Source organism: Cnephaeus nilssonii (assembly GCF_951640355.1).
Source record: "Cnephaeus nilssonii genome assembly, chromosome: 19".
Classification (NCBI taxonomy): domain Eukaryota; kingdom Metazoa; phylum Chordata; class Mammalia; order Chiroptera; family Vespertilionidae; genus Cnephaeus; species Cnephaeus nilssonii.
The window spans coordinates 31105319-31120960 of NC_137090.1; the positions used below are offsets into that span (position 1 = coordinate 31105319).

Below are 15642 nucleotides of genomic sequence, written 5' to 3' on the forward strand. Positions count from 1 at the left end.
TTAAGTAAATACTTCTATCTTCAATTAAACATATTACAAAAGTTGGTTTGAGAGATTTCCCAACTATCTACTGAACTTGACAGAGGGCATACTAATTAAATACCAGGCCACATTTTAAAAATCACATTCCTTATTGATCATTTATTTTGGGCAATATGCTAGCCATTTAGGAAAATATTTTACATATTTTGTATAACCACAATCTTATTCTCCCTTCTTGACAATTCTCATCCTGGTTGTGTATCAGAATCACCTGGAGTTTAAAAATTTGCCAATGCCTATTCCCACCCCCTCCTTCTGATTCAATTGGAATGGGGTGAGCTGCAGGAATTGGTAATTTCTGCGTAACTCCCTAGGTAGTCCTGCTCTTGGTCAAATTCACTTCTTACAAGTTCCATGGTGCCAACGATCTAGGTTACATCTTAAAATGAGAAGGGGAAAATAGAGCATTGATTTTATTATCAATGTATTACCATTTGTCAACAAAGTTCATTCCCTAAATAATAAATCATATCTATATTATTCCAGATGAATCTAAATGTCAATGAAGTCCAAAGGAAAGCAAGAGAATACTCATGCCAAGCATGGTGACAGGAAGGAGGCTGAATTTTGAGGGGTAAAAGGGACCAGATTGAAATGAAACTGGGCAGAGCTCTGGTTTTTTAAAAACTTGAGATTGTGTACTGGAATACATAGCGATAACACAAAGCACTCCTTGAATCAAGTATCATATATAAATATTTGCAGGAAATTAAAATAATTTAGTGGGTTTTAAAAATGAGAAATTAGCTAGGCAACCAATATTCAATATACAGGTCAAACATTTTCTCACAATACAAGAAAGCTTCTACTGCAGGATTACTTAAAATTCATTACTCCTACCTTGGCTATTAAACTTGTACCCTCAGAATGATACCATCCAATGATAGCTTATGAACAAACAGAAGTAGCTTCTTTCCAAACTTGGCAATGTCTAAAAATGAGAGGTTAAGCTATGTTTTGAGTTCAAATGTTATAAGTTATTTCTGGACAAAGACACTTTTGTTTTCTATCCCTGGGTATTATGAACCACACACTTAATTTAGGGATTTTAAATTAGTGAATCAAAAGGTTATAGCATTTTGATTATATTCTGCTCTATAGTAGGACCCCTCAAACATTTTTTGTACAAAGTAGTAAGTCCTTTGCAGTTGAGAACTGGGTCTTAATAATCTGTGTTCCTCTGCAGTGACCAGGAGAAAGCAGGGCATGGTTTAACACTTACTGTTTGTTTCTACTGTAACACGTGCTATGGTAGGCACTTTACGTTTATTTAATCCCATAACAAATGTAGAAATTAGAAATTATAATCTCCATTTTTCAGATGAGGAAACAGGCTAGAAGGTGACCTGGCCAAAGAAATTTTTATTGAGACAGACTCATACTTTTTTCAATATACTTTGCTCAGTTAACTTACTTAAAAAGTGATTCTGAATTTATTTTTCCATGGAGAAGTACCTACTTTGTAGATAATCAAAGAGTTGTGGACTTGAACTCAAATACCATTTAATTGCTCCGACTGGTTTTTCCCCGTGGTTAGAGCATTGGCCCTGGAACCGAAGGGTTGTGGGTTTGATTCCTAGTCAAGGGCACGTACTTGGGTTGCAGGTTTGCTCCCTGGCTCTGGTCAGGGTGCCTGCAGGAAGCAACCAATCGATGTGTCTCTCTCATATTGATGTTTCTCTCTTTCTCTCTCTGCCCCCTCCATTCCACTCTCTCTAAATATCTCTCCAAAAAATAATTTTGGGTGAGGCTTTAAAAAAATCATTTAGTAAAGTATTTGGTCAAAAAAATTGGATCATACTTTTACCTGGGCTTTGCCTAAATTATGCATGAGGAAATAACATTAACATTTACTGTTACCTACTGCGAGACATTTGTATATGCTATGTTATCTTATTTAATCCCCACAACAACCCAGGAAGAGAAATATTCCTCCAGAGGAGGAAGTGGTGATACAGAAGTGCAGTCACTTGCCTAAGGTCATACAAGTAAACAGAATTCATCATTCACATCTTACGAAAGAAATCTCACTGTGGGTGATAACCTAACTGGCAGTTTTTCCTTAGAATATACAATTGGCTCTCCAAAGCTCTATTCTAAATATTTAAATCATAGAATCACAGTACTAGAGACCTCAAGTGTTTACTTACAAACATTAATTAAAAGCACTCAAATCATGTAGCTCCAAAATGGGTTTTAAAATAAGTTCTGTTAAAGTAGTATAATTCTTAGTCATTTTGTGGCTTATTGCGCTTCCGGAACCAACTATTGATAAACTTCCTCTTTTTCTACAGAAACCATTTCAGTTTGCTAGAGGACCATTTTTAATCTAAATGGAACCACCCCTTTTGCTTTCTTAGCCAAATCACCAAAATGTCCACTTAGAACAAGAATTTAGCATCCTGCAAAAGAAGTTAACAGCTGAGGTAAGAAAAATTTCACACAGGCAATTTGGTTTGATCTTTGTTTTATTTAAATCTTATTGTTAAAACTAAAATGACAGTAGTGTTTTAAACGTAAACTCTGCTAGTCTAAAGGCATCTATAATAGGTTTTGTGATTTTGTTGTGTGGAATTAAAAAATATTGAGTGTTGAGCTTGCCTTTAAGAAAAAAATTCACCTAGGTTTGCATAATATAAAATTTCACCTAGGTTTTGCTAACCTTAGTTCCATAGTTAAAAGAAATAAACTATAGCCCAGGCAGATAAACCTAACGGCTAGAAATAAAACTAGAATCCATGGGTTATGACTGAATTTATAACCCCATAATACCAGTTAAAAATTCTGATTTACTTTCTATAAAATTTTCCTGTACATAATGTAACTCATAGATTTAAATTATTTTTATTTTTTAATCTCCTTTAGTTTCCATAGTCACCTTCACTTAATTTATAAAGAAGCCAATGGAATATAGATGAGGTACCTGTTTATCATTGATATATGTTTTACTTTTTATACAAATATAATTTATATTTAAGAATAACATGAAAATATTACATTAAAAATTATGACATGAAAATATTTTTAAAGTTCACTAAGACAAAACTGTTATGATAAAATGTATCATCTACATATTTATGTCACATTATCTGCAACGTTAGTAAACAGTGTAAGACAGATACAGAAAAAACACCCAGAGTAAACAATAGAAAATTGCTAATATGCATAAAAAATGCCTACTCTATCAGTAAACTGAGAAATTAAAGTGAATATCCTGCAAAGAGTTTACATAGACTTACAATATCATGGAATAATAAATTCATAGTCAATGATACCTTATATCAGCATTTCATAAAACTTATGGCTCACACTTATAGAAGTCCACTTTGGATTTCTTCTATGTAACTATTACAAAAGTTAGAAAATAAAGATTCTAATCTCTTTTTTAGTTAAGACTTGTGCTTATATTTTTAAAGGGTCAGTCCTAAATTTAGAGTTTAATAGTACTTGTGTTTTTCAACTAATTCCAATATAATCCTATTTAGAAGGAAATTATAAATTCTGAATAAGTTTAAATGTTAAATATAAATCTGATCCTTTTCAATGTCTAATTTTTAAAAATCATGTCAAATATGACAGCTTATATATTTAAACATTCAAAACTCCCATATCTAATTTTAGTAGCTCTTTTCCTACCCTTTATACAAGGCTACCTCCATAAGTTACTTACATACCTGTTCCCAGAGAGCTCACATATCATTTCTTCATAAAGCATTTGTTTCATAATTTTACTATGAAAGGCAGTGCATCATATATAGTGACATGTCATAGAAGGAAAGGGTTCTGGTATAAGACTGACATGGTTTCTGTATGAATGCCACTACTTAGAGCTGTGACACTTCGGCAAATTACCCAACTTCTCTGCTGTCTCAGTATCTTTATCTGGAAGATAACACTACATTGCTCAGTAAAACAGCAAAGTGCCTAGCATATTATTATTGATAAAAGATGGCCATCAAATACTTCCTATCATAGTGCAAGGTTAATTTCCCTTTCCGCTCTTCCTGAAGATATCGATTTGTTGTTTTATTCCTATTATGGTTTCATAACTTCACTAGTTGATGTTACACTACTAATAATTTTAAACTATTTTATCTATATTGTTAACTTATCAAAGTAACTAAAACTCAGATACTATTTTTGATACTGTACACTTACACTTGCCTTTCTGTCTAGGCTATGCTCTTCAAATCTGATTCCCTTGAAAAGACAATGACATATTTCTTGGATGTCCAACTTAACAGCATTAATTTTAAATGCTGGACCCTTTAAATACTACTATGTATTATACTTTTTAGTATATGTCTAATATATGACTCCTGCTTTCCTGGAACTGCACTTTAAAATGCTTAGTTAAGCCTTGTCTCTGAGCTAGAAAAAAGCCACAGTTTCTTCACAATTATACCCACTATTTCTTTTTTAAAGTTCTGCTCACTCTTTTCTGAACTATTCTAAATTGTGTAGAATTCTATCACAGATTCAAGCATCCTGACATAGCATACCCTAGGAGGGTACACAACTAATTGAAGCATGGGAAATAGAATTTGGTTTTAATATTATCATAGAATAATAAACTTTGGTTTTAATCTCTTTATATAAAAGCCTAAGCAACTGGCTGACCAGCAGATGTTCGACTGGTAGCTATGACGTGCACTGACCACCAAGGAGCAGTTGCTAAATGCAGGAGTGGAAACTATAGGCATGGAAACATGGAACAGACTGATGAATCTCAGAGGGAAGGGGGGAGGGAGGAGGACAGGAAGAGATTAACAAAAGATCTTATATACATACTAGAGGCCCAGTGCACAGATTTGGGCACTGGTGGAGTCCCTCGGCCTGGCCTGCACCCTCTTGAAATCCAGGACTCCTTGGGGGATGTTGGAGAGCTGGTTTTGGCCCGATCCCTGCAGGCCAGGCCAACGGACCCCACCAATGCATGAATCCCTGCACTAGGTCTCTAGTCCTATCTAATAAAGAGGGAATATGCTAATTGACCCTCAAGCCGTCACAAAAGATGGCGGCGCCTACAGCCAATGAGGAAATATGCTAATTGACTACCCCACCCTCAAAGATGGCAGTGCCCACAGCCAATGAGGGAATATGCTAATTGACTGCCCCATCCTCAAAGATGGCGGCACCCACAGCCAAAAGATGGCCCAGTCCCCTCAGCCCCACTGGGGCGGCAGGCGCGTGGCAAGGCCAGACCCAGCCTCAGGTGAGCCCGGCCGCTCCGTGCGCCTGCCTCTAGAGTCCACCAGTCCCCTCAGCCCCCAGGGCTGCCTGAGGCTCAGGTAACCAGGGCTGGCCGTGGCAGCAGCAGAGGTGTGATGGGGCGTCATCTTCCCCTGATCGCCGGGTGGCCTCCTGCCCCTGAGGGCTCTCAGACTGTGAGAGGGGCAGGCTGGGCTGAGGGACCCCCCACTCCAGTGCATGAGTTTTCATGCACCAGGCCTCTGGTATTATCATGGCTTAAATGATAAATGAAAAATACATATACCGAAGGTCCTATGATCTTCCTACTGACAAAAGAGGCTATGAACCTATCAAAACTGATCTTACAACCTAAACTGTGTTTATAATTATGATTCCTGTTTGGGTTCTTTCCTTCCCTAATGCACCCTTTTTTTTTTTTTTAACTAATTGAAAAGAGGAACCATGTGGGTTTTTAAAAAAATTTTAAGCAAAGTGCAAAAGAGAGAATATTTTTGACTAAAGACAATTCATGGCCTGTATTTCTGTTGCTTCAGATGGCATTTTTTCAACACTAAGCGGAAACTTTGAAGAATGACATCTGTTGATGAGGCCTTTTCTTAGCAGGTGGGTGGAAATCTGTAAGAATAGCGGGTAGGAAATGATAACCATCTAGAGGTGATTCAAATACCCAAATTTATGAAAAAAAATTCTAATTTTTTTTTACTGTTAAACCTTTAGTGTCTGGTCAGTGTGGTTCAGTGGTCGAGTGTCAATCCAGGAACCAAGAGATTTCGGGTTGAGGTACATTTGGGGTTGGCCATGCAGGAGGCAGCCAATCAATGATGATTCTCTTTCACTGATGTTTCTATCTCTGTATCCCGCCCACTTCCTTTCTCTCTAAAAATCAATAAAAACATATTCTTAAAAAATTTATTTTTAAAAAGCCTTTAGTAAAATGGATAAAATGCAGAAGTTAGTAATTTGGATCTCACTTTCTTTGCTTACATTCTGGTATAAGTATAAATAAATAGTGAAAAAGTTAAATGAAAGGAAACCAACTTTACTGGGCTCCTAAAATACATGGCAACCTCTTGTAAAAGAATCAAAATATATAAAAACAATGCAGTTTAGGGTGGAAGAGAAAGAGCATATGCTTTGAAATCAGATGATCTTGGGTACAAATTGCCAGTCTGCTACCATTAGTGATATAACATTGGGCAAATTGTTTAACACATTTGAATTTGTTTCTTTATCTATAAATCAAAGATTTTTCTATCTTCTACAGTTACTTAAAGGTTAAATGAAATAAAGTATGTAAAACACCTGAGATAGTACAGCACATAGTATGTTCTAGATAAGTATTTTTCTTTGTATCTTTCTGCCTTCTTCAAGGTTCTTTATAATCTTATTTGAGGGAGTGAGGATAATAAAAAGAAAATGTGAAAAGGTATTAAATAAACACAATTATTTAAGAAATTAGAAGTATAAGTGAAGTTAATACATGAAGAATTATTTAAGGAACCATAAAGACAACAGGAACTAGGGAGGTTCAGGGAATGACTAATTTCTCTGGGCTGTGGTCAGTCACAGAGAACTTGGTTTCAGAAGGGGAATTTAAGCTGAGGTCTAGATGAGGACAGGTTCAGATAGGCAGTCAGAAGGGAGAAAAGGCTGGGTTTTAAAAAAGAACACACGCCGAAACCGGTTTGGCTCAGTGGATAGAGCGTCGGCCTGCGGATTCAAGGGTCCCAGGTTCGATTCCGGTCAAGGGCATGTACCTTGGTTGCGGGCACATCTCCCGTAGGGGGTGTGCAAGAGGCAACTGATCGATGTTTCTCTCTCATCGATGTTTCTAACTCTCTATCCCTCTCTCTTCCTCTCTGTAAAAAATCAATAAAATATATTTTTTTTAAAAAAGAAAAAAGAACACACTCTAAGTGGTTGAAAACAGCATAATTAACAGTGTCTGTTTAGGAAACAAAGTGTGTGTTCAGAAAGTACGTCAGACAGGAAAGAGGTACATTTATAGGCTGTATGAGAAGCTTCAGTTAAGGGATATGAGTTGGTGCTGGTGGTTAAGCTCAGGCCAGAAGGAAGAAAACTCAGTAGAGAATTTTATGTTGATAGCAATGGGGAATCACAAGCAAGGGAGAAGTAACCTGCCTGGCCGTATGTGCTTTTAAGATTAATTCATCAGCAGTGAGCAGGAGAGTTTAAAGAAGAAATATTTTTAAATTTAGGCTGGAAGTATTAGAGAGAAAATAAAGACTGTACAGGAAAAAAAATCATTTTTTTTCTATGAAAACAGGATAATTTGTCATCATTGTGTACCAAGTAATGAAAACTACTCAAATACACTGAAATCTATTTATTTGCAAAAGTTGAGGGAGCCCCTGTTCTCCTTTTATTGTACCTTGTACAGAACATCAAATCCCTCTCAGATTGGCCTATGAATCATAGAAAAACCATAGTTTCTAATCATATACACGGAGATCTAACACACTGAGACACTCCCCCCCCCCGCCAACCTATGTTAAAAAATAACTGAATAGTTACCACTGTGATTAATGAGTGAAACAAGAATATTACACACAGAACATAGTCTTATTATAAATTTAGGGATAAGACAATTGAGATGAGGACAAATATGTGACACCTTAATCAATAAAGAAATTAAAAAAAAAAGACAATTGAGAACAGGACAGATTAAGTGGCTAATTCTTATGGTTGGATAGGAAGTTAGGTGACAGAAGAACTGGAACTTAACTTTTCAAATTTAAGCATCTGCCACATCTTACAAATAGCCCTAGCTGCCAAATGTATACATGCAAACGTATACATGCCTTCTTTTCCCATGCCTGGATGTTGTTCCCCCACATGTAATATTTTATTTGCTTAGTTACGTATCTTTCAAGATTCAGTTCAAGTTTTACTTCTCTGAGAAACCTTCCCTAAAGCCTTCCCAGGCTAGATTGGTTCTTTTGTGTATCTCCTGCATATCTTTATGAGAGAACTCACCAAATTATTGTAATTATTTATTATTGTTTGTTTTTACAACTAAAATCGTTCCCCGACTCTACCTTCTAAACTTAGAAGAGGGCCTGACACAAAGATGATGTTTATCAATAAATGAAAGAAAGCAGCAGCAGGACTCCTTTACCAACTGAGTAAAACTGACTCACCCAGATTCAAAGCTCACTTTAGGATTTTGAGCCATGGACTCTGAGCTGAATCCTTTAAAAATATGAGGTCCTAACATAAAATTTATAGTGCTAAACACTGATAATGTTGCAAAGATTACTTATAAAATAGACTCTGTGCATAAGAAACGTACACAGGTATTACCATTAAAAATAGAGAAGTTGGGAGAGTCAGTTTTGAGATGAAGAGGTATTCTGTTGTAAATGTTGAATTTGCTGATAGTGGGATTTATTCATGGAAATGTCCATTAACAAGTCATACAAATGGAACTGGAATTAAGGAGATTTGGGCTGGATGTGCATGTTTGGGAGTTTTGGCAATAAAGGACAGAGCTGAAATCTTACAGACTCAGAATCAAAGAAAAGTAGGTAACATGAGGACTGACTATCAAGTGCCAATATTTAGGAGACAAGAGAAAAACAGGAGCTAGTGAGATTAACACAAAAGGAAGACTATTATACAGAGCTCTTTGAATAGTAGTGAAGGAATAGTCAGTTAAGAAAAATATGGTCAAGAGAGGAGAACAAAGAGAGAGAAAGAAAAGATCTTTGGATAAAATAATTGATGGTTTCTGGTATCCTTCAAGGCAGCATGATCAATGTACTTCAAATCGCAGAGAGGAAAAATAGGGAGTACATGGGACCGGCATACAGAGCCTATGTATTTGAGAAGTTTGTGAAATGAAGGATTGTAATGTAATGAAGCAGGGCCAAGTACAGATCTTATAAAACAATTAAGAGAAAGCACTGCTTATAAGATCCAAATGTTATATGGTAAGTTAGAGTATATTCAAGAGTTGTTTACACTAGCCTTTAGTGTATCAAGTCTATCTAAGATAGGAATAATAAATACTTACCAGGTAACTAGCTACTTTATGCCAGACTTCAAATGAGACCTAATTGTCTGTCTTTTTTCTTTTCATTATAAAACTAGTGATAAAAAGGAAACATTCTAAATGGATCCCAAATATTTCATCTTAATTTTGTTTTGTGGATACGTGAACAATACATGTTCCTCAGAGACAAATGCAAATGCAACAGAGTCGCAACCACAGTCTACTTTATTTAGATCATCAATGCCACATGTCTTGGCTAATTCTCAAAACACAACAGGGAACCCTTTGGGTCAATCAACACAACGCAAAGACATTTCTTCTGGACAATCAACTGCCGAAGTTGCTGCTGGACAAACAACAGCAGTTGGTGTTGGTAAACCAGCAGCACATACTTCTGCTGGACAACCACTTACCTATAACATCACCAGACAACCAACACCAATGGCCAACACCACCTCCCAACAAACAGCACAACCTGTGTTCACCTCCGGCAGACAGCTACCAACATCCGCCCATACTTCTATCAGACAAACGCCACCATTTGTCTATCGATCCACTCAACGACCATCATCTGTTCACACCTCTGCTAGAAAACCAGTTCCACCGACTATTCAAAATCTATCCATACAACCAACACCAGCTGTCAAAAGTTTACCTAGGATTACACCAGGATTCATCCCAGAAGATACTGGTAACACACAAATACCACATAAAAGCAATTCTAATTCAACTGCTGCCATAATAGTTGGTGTAATTCTGGTTTCTATGTTGGTAGCTATTATCATGATTGTACTGTGCAAATGCTTGAGAAAACCCGTTTTAAATGACCAAAATTGGGCAGGCAGGTCTCCATTCGCTGATGGTGAAACCCCTGATATATGTTTGGATAACATCAGAGAAAATGAAGTATCCACAAAACGTACATCAATTATTTCACTTATGGCCTGGAAACCAGGCAAAAGCACACTTTTAGCAGATGACTTAGAAATTAAGTTGTTTGAATCAAGTGAAAACATTGACGATTCCAACAACCTCAAAACAGAGAAAATAAAAGATCAAGGAAATGGTACATCCGAGGATAGTGCTGGTGGATCAACAATTGGCACTGCCGTTTCTTCTTCAGATGACGCAGATCTGCCTCCTCCTCCTCCCCTTCTTGATTTGGAAGGACAAGAGAGTAACACATCTGACAAACTCACAATGACAACTGTATCTCCTCTTCCAAATGATTCCACCAATCTCCCACCATCTCTGGACTGTCTCAGTCAAGTCTGTGAAGATCATAATTCTGAGTACCAACAGTCACTTCCGCCTCCCCTTGACTCACCTAACTTGCCCCTGCCACCAGATTTGATGAAAACCCTGGAAGATTCCAACAATGAGAGTCAATGTCAGGAGTTATCTATTCTTCCTAACTCTGAGCAAGATCTCAATGAATCCCTGCCACCCCCACCTGTAGAACTGTTATAAATATCACAGCTTATTAGCTGATTTTTCATCCTTTTCAAAGGACTCTCTATCTTTTGTTTTTCTTCATGTGATGAAAGATATTAAATGGCAACTGATAGCCAATTTTGATTTTTATTCAGGAACTACTTGAAATCTGCTCAAAGCCCATGTGCATAGGTAAAACTTACTTTCTTTATATATATATAAAACAGTGATCTAGTGACTGGCTATAGCCTCTAACTTTAATGTAGAGTATATTTTACATATGAGGATGGTATATGTGTCAATAACTTAACCCTACGTATACTTGGTATCACCCAATAGTTTCCCCCCCTGTGAAAAGCTATGTATCAAGTTACCTTGAATAAATAAAATTTTATTTTTCCATTTCAAAGTTTGAGGTGGAGGAAAGGAAAAATTAAATACATACTCCAAGTTTTAAAAAAATTCCAAATTTTAAATTTAATACCTCCAGTATTAAAATAAATATTCTAAGTTCATGGGGATGAGTGATTAAAATGCATGTTTAAAAATGGAGAAATTTCCTTTCTCTATTTCTCACTGGAAATAATAAAGCAAACACACTAAAGTATCAAATTTGGGAGTTGGGGGCATTTACTCTGAAAAAAATGGGCATGCACCATAAAATGTAGACATTTTCCTGTCTTATTGGGGGAGCACAAATTTTGAAACTAGCCTCTTTATATGCCTGAAGAACTCAAACAAAATGAAATTTTACAAAGAAAACAAAAACACTTCTATGGCTTCATTTCAAATTTGGATGATTTTTCCCAAGAAAAACAGATTGTATTGAAATACAGATGGTTCTCAACTTTCATTAAATTCATACTTGACATTTAAGCACCATACATTTAAACTCTTTAACCACCTTTCTTGTGCAGAATTTCTTCTTTTATCTATTACCAGACGAGTGATAAATCTGAGTTATCAGAGTAGGAATGAACTCAATCTTTGTCAAAGGTGGAGTGTGTTCATGGGCCTACCCATATGCAGATGTCAGCCAGGGCCCGCAATAGAGCTCCATTGCCCAACAAGCATATATTCACTCTCCTTACCTCCCTAACTCCTGGGGGAAACAGTGACTTAGAATGAAGTGTGGTGACCTTATTGGTAGCTTAATACTGGAACCTCTCATAGTTCTAGGATTTTTCTGAACAAAAACAGTATTTATTGTAGCATGGTGTTCAAGAAACTAAGTTCCATATTTAATAAAAACTAGCAGGCTTTTGGACACTGAAATTTTACATACAATGTTTCTCTTTAAATCTTTTAAGCCATCCCTCACTGACCATTAAAACTTGTTATCTGCAGAAACACTTCCTCGAGCTGCTTACTTTTCCTGAATAAGTATGATGTTTACTGTCATACTACATTGGTTCTCTCTGTCTTCCACATTAAAAAGTTTCTTTCATTGTATTTTTCAAACTTTGAACTTTTAAGGTTAATTTTCCTAGCAGTAATCAGGAGTTTAATAATTTCCCATTATTCTTTTGAGTTTTAAGTATTCTAGTTATGGTAAATAAGACATGTTTTTATACTAATTAAGACTTTAACTTGCCTTAAAATCATCATAATCTTTCTCATTTTACATATAAGATTGTTACTTAACAGGGTCTCTCCACACTTTTGCTCTTCTTTTTCATCACCTTCTTTCCTGACCTCTTGAAGGATGAGTATTGGGAAATATAAGGAAATACCAACTCTCACAAATAAATTAAAAACTGATGATCTGGTCATAGTCTTGTCTGATTTCTTCAAATACTACTGGTAATTTTTCTCCTTTTGTTCTTTATATAATAAAACTGACTATTGCTAGCAGGTGGTTTTGTTGTTTTGTTTTGTGTTTTAAGAAATTCTCTGTGAGGGGGGAAATAATTCCTGTTTACTGAATGCAATTTTCCCTTACTGAGGTCAGTGAAAGCTGAGCAGCCAAACCGGCAATTCTTGCTTAATCAACAGAAAGAAATGCAAACCAATAAAAGAAATAAAGGAGAGAAGAAAATGTTGGACCAAAGAAAAACTTACTGGAAAGATTAAAGAACCAGGATCCAGAAGAGAAAGTTTATTTCGTGAATATGGCAAAACAGCAAGGCACAGGGTAATTAAAAGCAGACTGAACTACATAGCGCACTCCAATAATGCTCTTACGAGATCAGCATTAACTAGATTCAGAAACAACTCTGATGACCATCTATTTCAATCCCTTTTATTTGTTAACTGCTGAGAAAACACACCCAGAGAGTGTAAGTGATTTGTTTAGAAGTGGTATTAAAAGCTAAGTTTGTTCAGCACCCTTTTCGCTAATGTAAGACCAGAGTGCCTACTCCTTGCACTGCAACAAACGTATATTAAACATGTATACAACAAAGAAGTTAAAAAATAATAATAATAAAATAAAAACATGTATTAGATTTAGTGTTGGTGGTGGGGATACAATGAATTAGATGAGAGTGACCTGTAATTGTTGTTATTACCTAGTTCTAATAAAAAAGTGAAGTAGCAAAATATTTGGACACCTAGCATTAAAACACTGTGATGCTGGCACATGATTAGACACAGATCAATGGAACAGATGGAAAGTCTAAAAATAGATTTCAATCTCAAATCAGTAAGGAAAAATATTGGAACAGATATATATTTGGAAAAAAATAAAATTGTATCTATAAGTCACACTACATTGGAATAAGCACCAAATAGACTAGAGCTCTAAATATAAAAAATGAAATTATATAACAGGTGAAAATATCAATACATTCTTTTATAATTTGGAAATGAGAAAAACCTTTCTAGCTGACACTCAAAATCAAGAAGCAATAAAAAGAAAAGAAAAATCCAATTATTGAAAACGTTTAAATGGCAAGAACAAACATATAAAGTCACCATAATAGTCAAAAGACAAATGGCAAACTGAAAAAAAAAAGAAAATCACAACCTAAATTAAGTCAAAGGGCTACTATCTCTAAAATTTAAAACATACACAAAACTTCCAAATACAGACCCACAACACAACAGAAAAAATATGCAAAACATAAAAAGACAGTCAGAGAAGAAAAAATTTAAATAGTCCTTAAAAACATATATAAAGATATACAACCTTCCTCATAATAAGAGAGATGCATTTAAAATTATACTGAGGTATTATTACCTTCATCCATATAAATCCAAAGTTCAACAACAAAGTCTACGGTGAGGCTGTACAGAACTAGACACCTTGACACATTGCTGGTGAGAGTGCAAAATGGTATAGTCTAAAGAGAGGAATTTGGTAATAACCAGAAAAATTCCAAATGCATTTACCCTTTTACAGAGCAATCCCACTTCTAGAAATCTTTTGCAAAGATTTATGGGCAAAATATAAACATACTTAGATGCAAGGGTATTCACTGTGGCATTATTTGTAATAGCAAAACCCATATGCCCATCAATAGGGGCTTGGTTGAATAAACCATGGTTTACTCCCAAAGGCAGTACATGCATGATAAAATAAATGAGAAAGATTCCTATGTATTGATACAGAGTGATCTTCCAGATATATTATTTAAAAAACAACAATAAGATGTGTAACAATATATTTAGTATGCAACCTTTTATATAAGGGGATAAGAACATATAATACATACATATTTTTGTATGTTTGCAAAAAGAAATACTGATAAGAAACAATCAAAAATAGTCACCAACAGGAGGAGGAAGAGTATGGGGTGGATGAAATACAGAAGCAAGATTTCTCTGAATATACCTTGTTGTATAGTTTTGACTTAAGCTATCCCTAAAATTGATAGTTAATGGAAACAAATGAACCTAACTATGTAAAGTTTATATAAAAATATAGAGAAAACAATTATTTCATGTTGCATTAGAATACAGAATTGACTGCACACCATTGGTGAAATATGTTCTAAGAACAAATAGAGCTGCAAAGAAATCTTAAACTTTATTCAGTAGTTTGTAATCTAATTGTCTGTAGCAATACTGATATTGTTTTGAAACTATTATAGGATGATACAAATAAGTAATTATGTTAATGCTGTTAGGAACCATTTATAGGAAATATGGGGGATAGAGAAACAAATTAGATCTTCACAAGGAAGCAAACAGATAAATCCAGATGAGGGACTTTCTAGAAAACAAATCACTGAGTTTGGGCAACATGGAGAGAAAAGGGGTGAGGAGGTGGGAGAAGGACTGATCCATTTGGATTTTGACCTGATAATTTCTACCTTGTCAGTTCTTCCATGCTTTTAAAATACTTTATTCAGTACCCTTTCCTGTTTTTAGTGGGAAATGCAGTCTGAAGAGCCAACCATATTACCAAAAGTGGAGAATATAGTATTTTTAGTTTCAAATAAGCACAACAAGTGTTATCAAGAAATAAAGATAAAATGATTGGCTTTCCAAACTGTTGATTAACATAGGATAGTTGTTCCCTGGCAGGTAATTTGTTATGCCTTTCACAATGTTGGCATAATCTATTTTAGGACAGTGTTTCACAAAAGAATATGTAAATGAATTTACTACTTAGTCTAGAATACAATAGTTGCCTAAATAGCTGTAATTCTGGACTTCACAGACTTATGTAAAATGCAATGTGTCTGAATAATATCTAACATAAGTTGTAAAAAACTCTTAAGCCGCCCTAGCAGGTTTGGCTCAGTGGATAGAGCATTGGCTTGCGGACTGAAGGGTCCCGGTTTCGATTCCAGTCAAGGGCACATGCCAGGTTGCGAGCTCCATCCCCAGTGTGGGACATACGGGAGGCAGCCAATCAATGATTCTCATCATTAATGTCTTTCTCTCTCTTCCTTTCTGAAATCAATAAAAATATATATCTTTAAAAAAAAAAACACTCTTAAGCCAGTAAAAGTTATTTTTGGAGTAACAGTAATATACTATTATTTTAT

The 15642-nt window shown here is 35.5% G+C and overlaps 2 protein-coding genes across 11 annotated transcripts in view; one reads left to right on the top strand and one right to left on the bottom strand.

The window, feature by feature from the left end:
* The window catches only part of NF1 (neurofibromin 1), a 232559-nt gene that overhangs the window by 51646 nt on the left and 165271 nt on the right, over positions 1-15642 (bottom strand). The window lies entirely within an intron of this gene.
* Positions 6457-15588, top strand: EVI2B (ecotropic viral integration site 2B). Its single transcript, XM_079799247.1, has one exon. The coding sequence runs from the start codon at positions 9392-9394 to the stop codon at positions 10739-10741; it is 1350 nt and encodes a 449-aa protein (XP_079655373.1). The 5' UTR covers positions 6457-9391; the 3' UTR covers positions 10742-15588.

Coding starts and splice junctions, on each gene's coding strand:
- EVI2B (XM_079799247.1), top strand. CDS start 9,392: ATGGATCCCAAATATTTCATCTTAATTTTGTTTTGTGGATACGTGAAC.